This window comes from Frankliniella occidentalis, unplaced genomic scaffold (genome assembly GCF_000697945.3).
Source record: "Frankliniella occidentalis isolate FOCC.00 unplaced genomic scaffold, Focc_3.1 Scaffold171, whole genome shotgun sequence".
In the NCBI taxonomy this organism is placed as follows: Eukaryota; Metazoa; Arthropoda; class Insecta; order Thysanoptera; family Thripidae; genus Frankliniella; species Frankliniella occidentalis.
Genome location: NW_026267297.1, coordinates 201,020 through 210,236, shown reverse-complemented (window position 1 = coordinate 210,236; position 9,217 = coordinate 201,020). Strand labels below are relative to the sequence as shown.

At 48.1% G+C, this 9,217-nt stretch overlaps 2 protein-coding genes across 3 annotated transcripts in view; one reads left to right on the top strand and one right to left on the bottom strand.

Moving 5' to 3' along the window:
- The first annotated feature begins 350 nt into the window (after positions 1 to 350).
- Positions 351 to 2,503, top strand: LOC113209273 (lachesin-like). The gene is made up of 7 exons (XM_052271734.1): positions 351 to 578; positions 686 to 847; positions 942 to 1,070; positions 1,151 to 1,435; positions 1,512 to 1,571; positions 1,643 to 1,732; positions 1,813 to 2,503. Exons 1-7 carry the CDS (start codon positions 521 to 523, stop codon positions 1,968 to 1,970), a joined length of 942 nt encoding a protein of 313 aa, XP_052127694.1. The 5' UTR covers positions 351 to 520; the 3' UTR covers positions 1,971 to 2,503.
- The window catches only part of LOC113209265 (neurotrimin-like), a 16,249-nt gene continuing 7,745 nt past the window's right edge, over positions 714 to 9,217 (bottom strand). Inside the window, exons 2-7 of one of the 2 annotated variants that reach the window (XR_008011632.1) lie at positions 8,073 to 8,201; positions 6,289 to 6,423; positions 5,010 to 5,159; positions 4,848 to 4,910; positions 4,241 to 4,521; positions 714 to 855 (exon numbers count right to left, since the gene is read on the bottom strand). Coding sequence is in view for 1 of the 2 variants with exons in the window: in XM_052271735.1 (XP_052127695.1) it covers positions 4,358 to 4,521; positions 4,848 to 4,910; positions 5,010 to 5,159; positions 6,289 to 6,423; positions 8,073 to 8,201 (641 nt within the window). In the remaining variant the exon portion in view is untranslated. Of the gene's footprint in view, positions 856 to 2,411; positions 4,522 to 4,847; positions 4,911 to 5,009; positions 5,160 to 6,288; positions 6,424 to 8,072; positions 8,202 to 9,217 lie in introns of those variants that run through there. The other variant, XM_052271735.1, reaches the window with a different exon arrangement.

Here is a 9,217-nt window from a genome sequence, read left to right as displayed (position 1 = left end):
CGTGCGTCCCGTGATGGATGGGTATCTCCGCGGGGGAGCCGCGCCACTCAATACCGTGCGGTGGAGCGGCCGGTGCGGGGGACGGACCTTTATAAAACGATACGGGAAAAAGAGGGGTTGTTGGGGTACAAAAAAAAAGGAGGTCGAAAAAAAAAGTGTTCAGGTGAATATAGCGTGACAACACACCAGAACGTCATATTGTCAGTCCCGTGTGACAGAGACGGAGCGCCGCAGCAGGGCCATTACGGGCCGCGCGCCAAGACGGCGGCAGCTTCATCAGAGAAGGTTACAGCGGCCACAAGAAGGTCAGGGGCGCGGCGGCGGCGGCGACAGTCTCGCTCAACTCTGACTTTCGCTTGTGTCTACCCAGGTGGCGTGGCTGCAGGTCGACACCCAGACCATCCTCACGATCCACGGCAGCGTCATCACCAAGAACCACCGCGTCAAGGTGACGGACACGGACCAGCGCACCTGGCAGCTGCACATCCGGGAGGTGCGCGAGACGGACCGCGGCTGGTACATGTGCCAGCTCAACACGGACCCCATGAAGAGCCAGCAGGGCTACCTCGACGTTGTCGGTAAGACGCGCACATCTTCCGTACTCATCCAAAGCGAAGTCATTTTAATCATCTGTTTTTAATCCTGAAACCATAATGTTGATGCTATCATGGCCTTACCTTACTAGTCCCGCCCAACATCCTGGACGACTTCCACACGAGCACAGACATGGTGGAGCGGGAAGGGCACAACGTGTCGATGCGCTGCGAGGCGACGGGCTCGCCACAGCCGATCATAACGTGGAGAAGAGAGGACGGCAAAAACATCAAGCTGGGCAACGGCATCGAAGGTGCGTACCTGAAAATGTAATTACAATGACCGAAACAATTCCAAAATCTATATTCAAGGCAGGAAGACTGATCATGTTTTGAATTGAATCCCAGAGCAAAGTATCGAAGGGCCACTCCTGACTATTCACCGTGTCGACCGCCTGTCAATGGCTGCGTATCTCTGCATAGCTTCTAACGGAGTGCCGCCATCGGTCAGCAAGCGTCTCAAACTTATCGTTCATTGTAAGATTCAATTATTTGAAGATTTGTTTCCTTTTTCAACAAGACATTATTGTAAAGTGGTTATGGTCTTTTTCTTACAGTCCCGCCAATGATAACGATTCCTAATCAACTTGTGGGTGCAGTGCAAGGTCAAAATTTAACTTTAGAATGTTTGTCGGAGGCCTTTCCGAAATCTATCAACTACTGGACGAGAAATGGAGAGATTGTCACAGCAGGTTCCCGTCACGAGCCATCAGTGTACGACAAGGACTACACAATAACAATGAGACTTCACATTAGAAACATTCAAAAGGTAGACTTTACCTCTTATAAATGTGTATCAAAAAACAATTTAGGAGAAACTGATGGTCTAATTCAAGTTGAAGGTAAGTTTTCAAAAACTAAAATTGTTATTAAAACTGAATCAAAAACATATTTTATGCAGTGTCTATCGTCCGACAGAAATACCTCAGGCATCAACTCCACTGTCAACGTCAAAACCACACTCTACACATAGAAAAGGTAAAATATTTGTACTTAAATGAGGAATTCCATAACAATTGTAAATGCAAAATTATTACATACTATTACAGGAAAGAAAGGCTCACGAAAAGAAAACAGACATGACAACGAAGTACACGTGTCTGAGTCCGACAATACTCTCGATAAATACCGAGAAACAGGTTAGTGACAAACTTTGTTTTAGGCTGAAGTTCCTTTTCTTAAACAATAAAGGAGGCACAATGCAAATGGTCTGTTACAGATATTAAAAGATACGACGCCGATCAACTGGCAAGAGGGCAGGCAAAGGCAGCCTTCTCATCGGGCACGTCAACAAACTCGCGACTCGCCAACCGACTGGTGTCTTGCATATCCTCGTGGATGTTGATGGTTGTGTTTAGGTGCTTCCTTAGGGTTTGAAATAAAGTCGACAGCAGATTCTAACGTGTTATGTTAGGCTTCAATTCGCTTGAAGGCGTGAAAAAAACTGCATAGGGTGCTGGTTGCGGCAGCTGCACCACACAGGGCGCACACCACTGATGTTGGAGTGAGGGAAGCACTTATCGAAGAAGTTGGGTGCGGTGTGTAGGGGTCAGCACATGATGTCAGAGCGGTGAGAAAAATAGAACCATATGTGATTGAATACGAATCGGGTAATTAAGAATATCGCAAGTTTATATCAAAATGGCATAGTGTATTAATGAAACACATCCGCATAATAATTTTTTACAGTTGTAAATGGAGAGAGACTAGCAGTTTTTTTTCGGCAGGCTAAACTCAGAAATTTGTGACAGGAAACTGCATCTATAATTGAGTAAATTGTTCCATGATTTATATACCAGGATAGGGAATAGCCTTGCAATGCTTGCAATCTTCTTTATAACTTTGTATAAATCTCAAAAATGTACATTAATAGTACAATAAAAACAAAAGAAAAATTTTCCTGAAACTGACACAGCTAATCTTAATTCGGTAACAGGGATACAGAAATATACAGTTGCCCACATACCTTCAGATTTGATTTACTTCACGATTATGTTGGCTTATGATTTTCATAATAACGCTGAATCAGTAAGAAGACGCATTTGCTGAGGCGTGACCGCAATTCGGACAACAGCCGCTCGCTAGTAGAAGCCTTTAAAATCAGCCACAGCCGTGTCAATCTGTAAGGAATCACCCATAAAGTACGTCCGCTGTTGTTTGGTCGGAATACACACTACACATTGCAAAATGCTTGCAAAGAAAAGGTTCGTATTGCAACCGATTTTCTTTGCTGCTTTGCAAAGAATTTCGAAGCTTTGTGATCTGAACTAGTTCTTCACAAGCTTGCAAACTATTTCTTTACAATGCAAACAAAACCCTCCACCCACTGCGGCCGGTTTTCGTGCACTGGCACCCTTTCGGACGTCCGCCACACCAAATTACCTAACCCCGTTCTTCACGTCTTAGTAACAACTTGTTTTTTTAAGATTAATTTAACAGGTTTCTCCTGCTGTGGAAGAAATTGTGTGATGAACCTGGAGCTCAAAACACTATACTCTGTGATCGTATTCTCGGCTTTCGTAAAGTTAAAATCGGACCCCCCCGCCCCCCCACTAAATAGTGTGACCACAGACGTACTTCATGGATGACTCCTAAGCACGCACTTTAATTTTAGTCCTGTCCAAATTGACATTGATTGAAATAGGTCATATATAAAATAAGCATTAATTATTGAGGCAAGGGAGAGAGGGGGGCCAAGTCCTAATGGGTTGGCTGATATGTTGACTAGTCTTTTCTTTTCACTCTTTAAACTTCAAAGGCTGGGGGTATTGCATCGTTTGGGTAACATCGCTGGCAGAGCCATTGAGACAATCGTGCATACTGCACGTTAACCTATAAAAGCCTTAATTAATTTGATTGAACAGAATACTGGCAAACCCCCGTGTTCAAAAGCGAGACAATAGCAGGCTAATGTACACTCACGGGGTATCACCAACTTAAGCGAAAAGGGTACCACATATACCAATTGCAATTCATTCAGGTCCAGCGACCTAGCACTATCATCATACACACCTTATACACAGAAACACATTATTACGCTTAAAACATCACAATACGAAGGACATATGAGCTAACGTAAGGGTATCTACTTGATAATGATCATGGTAGGCTCACATATAATTTTTAAAAATCGCACCACGCATGTTATTTTTAATTTGTAAATATCGATTTTGAACTTCCCTCCAATATAACGTCCGTATGAAGGCTATAAAGGAAAAATTGCCCTGAAACACACAAAGTTAGTTCTTTAAATAAAGCGTGACCTTTCCAAACTGGTCGACAGAAGAAAATAATATATTTCTCACGTCCGCGCGGAATACGTCCTCCGCGATCTGAGCAATAGCATGACTAGTCGTGATCCTTGTTTGCACACTATTATTTAAACCGTACTATAAACAAATTCTTAAAGTTATTTAAGTTTATATTCTATACATTTGTTTCGCAACTAAACCTCACACACTAAAATAAATAGGCTATAATTGTAGCAATTTTTCCGTTCATATTAAATACCGTCATGGTTATAAGTGGGCATCAAGAGCATACTGAAATCTGAATGATACCGACCTATAGCCTTAAACCGAACCGCCAAAGAGCGTTGTAGATAATACACTTTCACTTTGAAAATAAATAAATTAAAAATTGCCTACCTCCAGAAACGGAAACACACGATACACAGCTCTCTGCCTCTCGGGAACTTAAAGTACAGTGTATTTACAGTCAGTGCTACGGCTCCAGTCAGAGCCTCACAGATGGCTCGCCGCAGATTACATCGTAGTCCGACAGACGTAGTTCAGCGCGCCGGGGAGAGTCGCGAGGACCAGGAAGACATTGGCGATGGCGCGCGCCGCAGGAGACGAGGCGGACGTCGACTCCTCCGCGTCCGGTATTTCGATGCTGTTCTCACTCACTGGCCTACCCAGATATTTCCCTGCAAAAAAACGATCGCCAATTAGGTGTCCATAGAAATGCATGTGTTACGTCGTGAGCGCGGAAATACCCTCCGCGCGAGGGGCACTGGCGTGAGGGGGTGGTAGCGGGGTGGACGGGCGGTAGAGTCGTGCTTGCGCGCGGGGTATCGCCTTCCGCGGTATAATCAGAATGACGGAAGAATTTATCCACCCTCTCTCATGAAAAGTCGACGTTCGTGGTAATTACGTTGGCGCAAGGGGTATCGACGCTCGATCGTCTGCGTCCACGCGAGGGTAGAAAGGGTGCGAACCCTGGTAATTTTGATCAACTTTGCTCTCAGCTTACCTTTCGAGTGTTTGGGGAGCTTTGTTGCCGCCGGCCCCCAACCGGTGTCTTGCGATTTGACATCTGCAATGTAAAGAAGGGATTTTTAGCATTTTCTTGGCACATTACTAGATTTTGTTTTGATTAACGTTTACATTTCGTTCAGAGACAGTTGGCACTTACGTTCCACTTTTATGCTCTGCTCTGTCTCCCCCAAATAGTTCTTGCTGACGCACTTGTATTCCCCGAAGTCGTAGTGCGTCACGCTCTCGATCGTGAGTCGCATGCTTATTGAGTACGACGACTCCACCATCTCCGTCTCGTATCCAGGTCCTGCAAACGCGAAAAGGATTAGTTTACAGTTGCATCAAGAACGAGAGTCTTCCCTTCGCATCCTAAGTACCTCAGCCCATGCTCAGTAATAGTTTCTAGGCACGGCCCATACTGTATACGGGATAAGGGACAAGTTCCCTATGAATTTTTCAAACAAGCAGCGGTTGCCTCTTCAAATTCAACTTTTTATGATCAGCGGATCCGTGCCGCGGGCCGCCGCCCCGCCGACTACCCAAGGCCAGGCAGCCAAAATAAATATAAGAGGAAAAAAAAAGAAATATGTCGAGAACGGTATGGGGGAGGGCGAGCAGGCGGACGGGAGGGGCGGGAGGCGCGCGGGGGAAGCAGTAAGGGCCAAACTCCCCCGCGCGCGACGCTCTCGACAACGGGAAGCACTTGTAACACTTGTATCACAACACAGCTATCGCATGCACCCTCCGCCCCTCGTCATGGTTTCATTACGAACACATATTCTTCTCGCTCGCTCCTTTCTCTCCTGCTCCTCCCTTTTCCTGGATCCCCCCCCCCCACACACACACACACTTCGTGGTATCTCTCTCACTTTTTGTGCCTTTCGCTCATTGTGCCCACACATTTAGTTGGCTCGGCTTGGTATTGCCGTTCGCCGTTGACTAACCTGCCAGGCCTGCCCAGGTCCCCCGCGCCGCCGCCGTGCCGCACTCCGTAAAAGGTCCCTTTGGATCTCACTGAGGAGCCCTCACTGTCTGCCGCCATCATCATATGTCATGCCGACCCAGGGAGAGGCGCCCAGGGGGAAGCCCGCGACAAGCATGAGGAGGAAGAGGAGAGGGCGGACGAAGAAGAAGTAACGTATAGGCAAGCAAAGGGACGACGCTCTCGTTTTCATTGCGCGCGAAAAGCGACGGCGCGGGGGCGCAAGAAGGCGGAGAGAGCAAGTATGTGAGGGGAAGAGGAAGAGAAGGAATTGTTATTCGTGTCGCGGTCGGCACAAAACGCTTGCTTCGAGAAGCCGTTCTGATTGAAGCTATTGTCGAGCCCGGCCCCGCCGCCCCTACAGATGTACGCGGCGGGTGGCGGCCGGCGCGGCGGTCTCGCCCCCCTTTGGCACACACTACTTGTTCCACTCGACGGCGGCCGAGGTCCTCACCTTGCACGAGCATGTTGTCCGCCCGGACCCAGTAGTTGTGCGACTTAGGGAAGGCCTGCGACGTGCACTGCAGCACCAGCGGCCGGCCCAGCCGCGCGCCCACCAGCTGCTTGGAGACATCGATCACCGGTGGAACTGAAAAGGCAGAAATTGTTTTAGTGAACATACAAACAAAACTGTCAAAAAGGTAACAAAATTAAAGACCGCATTACGCACGCAACTGGCACAATTAATGTTTGTTTTGAGATTGTTTTTAAAAAGTTCAAATCTCTGCTTGTCGAGGAAAAAGCAATAAGTGCAGGAAAGAATTTTCAAATCTCACAATCAAAATTTAAAATTGTGTAACTTTACAACTCTTTTTAAGGAAACTTGATCGTGTAGCTTTCGAATATTCTATTTTGAACTGGTACGTAAAATCGACATTTCGATAAGCAAAATAATTCCCCCTCCCTTTCCACACACAAACACAAATAAGAAAAAAAAAAACTAGTGTCAAGCGCATGGAGCAGCTCGCCGCGGCGGCGCACGTCGGCGCGTCAGTCGCAACGGAGTCGAGACTGTCTGCTCCAAATCATGACAAACAGCCCTATTCGTCTCGGGTCTGTTCCAGCCGACTTTAGTGCTCCAGACGAGCCGCACCTCTCGCGCCGCACCACACCACGTAGTGAGGTGGGGATAGCGAGACTACCCCTTCTCTCTCTCTCCCACCGGATAACCATTTTACGGCGCTCTTCTTGGGCGGCGAGACATGACAATCGATGATGCGCCACCAAAGCACCGTGTATTCCGCAGCAGAGCGGAGGTCATTATGAAATAAAAGGAAAACTGCCGAAGAGGAGCGGAGCGGGAAGAAAAGCGCGCCATAAAGAAGAGGCCAACTTGGTCATCATTCAAACCATTGTCGAGGCGCCGGCTGCCGCCGACTGCTTGCTTATGCCATTCACCGCATTGTCTTAACACCCCCTCCCCATCTCTCCCGCTCCGCCGCCGCCATCCCCTCCCCTCATTTCGCGGTTTGTCGAGACGCGGTGTCGGTTCAGACACACACAAGGCGGCAGCTTGCTTTCCCCCGCCGAACAAAAGATCAAAGCGGCCTCGTTGGTCCGAGCAGCTCGCCAGTATAGTGGGGGGCGGTGGGCCTTCCCCCGCGCCGCCGCCGCGCGGCTCCGTGACATTCCAAGCCCCTTCCTCCAATCTGAGCGAGGTGTAACATTCCCCCCGCCGCTCCCCGCGCCGCCCGGCCACGACGGAATGAACATTCAACGGCGTGCCGCTATTATCAAAAAGTGGCGCGCAAACAAGGGACGCGCCAGACGGGGGAGGGGAGGGGCAGTCATCACCGCAACCCCACTGCGGCCGGCCGACCCGACTCCATACACACGAGAGAATTTAGAGAGGCCGACGACGACGTGGAGAGGCGAGGGGGGAGGAGGGCGGTGGGTACGGAGGAGGATGGCCCGATCGCGTGGCCAATCGCCAAGGACATTCTCCGCTCCTCCTTCCTTCCCCCGCCCTTCTTCGCTGCGGTTCTTTCCGATCCAACGGCCTGATGCTCTCCGTCCCCCCAGACCTATCAGCAGTTTATGTCTGTAAAATTATTCCAATACACAGAGCGTGTGGTGGTGGTGGTGGTAGTAGGGCGCGCCTTCGTTTTAGGAGGGGGGGAAGCTCGCCGCACACAGCGAGCGAGAGGGGAAATATCGTGCGGCCAAGCGGTGTCGGAAAAAAACAGATTGATTTGGAGTTGAAGTAGTTAAATGATCTATTGTTCGCAGAGTACTTACATTCCACAGTGAGGCCGATGCGTTTGCTGATAGATGGCGGCACCCCGTTGGACGCGATGCAGAGGTACGCGCCCATGTGCTCCCTGGTCACCCTGGCGATGGTGTAGTTCTCGCCCTCGGCAGTCAACGCTGCAAAACAAAACAAAAGTCGTTTTAAACAAATGCACGAAGAGTATGAGCATGCTTGAGTCAGAACAATAAAATAAGACTCAACCAAAATAGATTCAAATAAATCATTTATTGAAAATACGATCTTTGTCCTGGCCCTTTAACATAGGAATCATTGATTCCAACCAAAACTACATGTTTTTGGAATAAAACAAAAACTGCTTATTTCTAGCAGCTCGACTCCTTTAACAGCAGTATTGTTTAAATTTTCCGAAATTTTACTTGGTTTGATGAGTTGATACCAAATCAAACAAACGTACAAATAAATAAGTCATAAAATAAAAAACCGATCTGCTCTGTCAAAATGTGCAAGAGTCAACGCGAAGTGCAAGCGCCTATGGGCCAGCGCCCGTCGGTCCGAGGGTATGCAACCCGGTGCACACGCGTGCACCCGCGCGGCCCACCTCGCAGGCTGCAGGCCGACGGCCGACGCATCTCCGATACCATACGCGCGCCTATATCATTATTGCCCGTTTCGCTACAAAATTTAATTTCGGCCAGCGACCTTTCAGGAGGAGCAGCACTCCGCGGCCGCACCAAAATGTCAGCCAACACATGATCCGTATGAGGTAGTTATATTTTTTTTTCCTCCTCCCGTCGACGGCATTTTGCGGACGAGAAGGGGAGGGGGCATGGATGACACTGCGTCACACACACACACAAGAGAATGTCAGCCTTAAATTTGGCATCCTAAGACAACCCTACCCTTTTCTTTCCCCTCATTTCCAGGAAGAGAATCACCACAAGAAAATAAAAGTTATCACACAAAACTACACAAAACTTAGGTTTTGGGTTTACAACGCGAAAAACATTCAGAGACAGTTAGATCCAATATACGACTTGTAAACTATTTTAAATATTGCCAAGTTCGGGAGACGAGATTAAATAGACTTGATGTTAAGGCAAACATTAGTCAACGCCATTTTTTGCAATATAAATATAATTTTGCAATAGAAGCTCTCGAAACTGGGAACCGA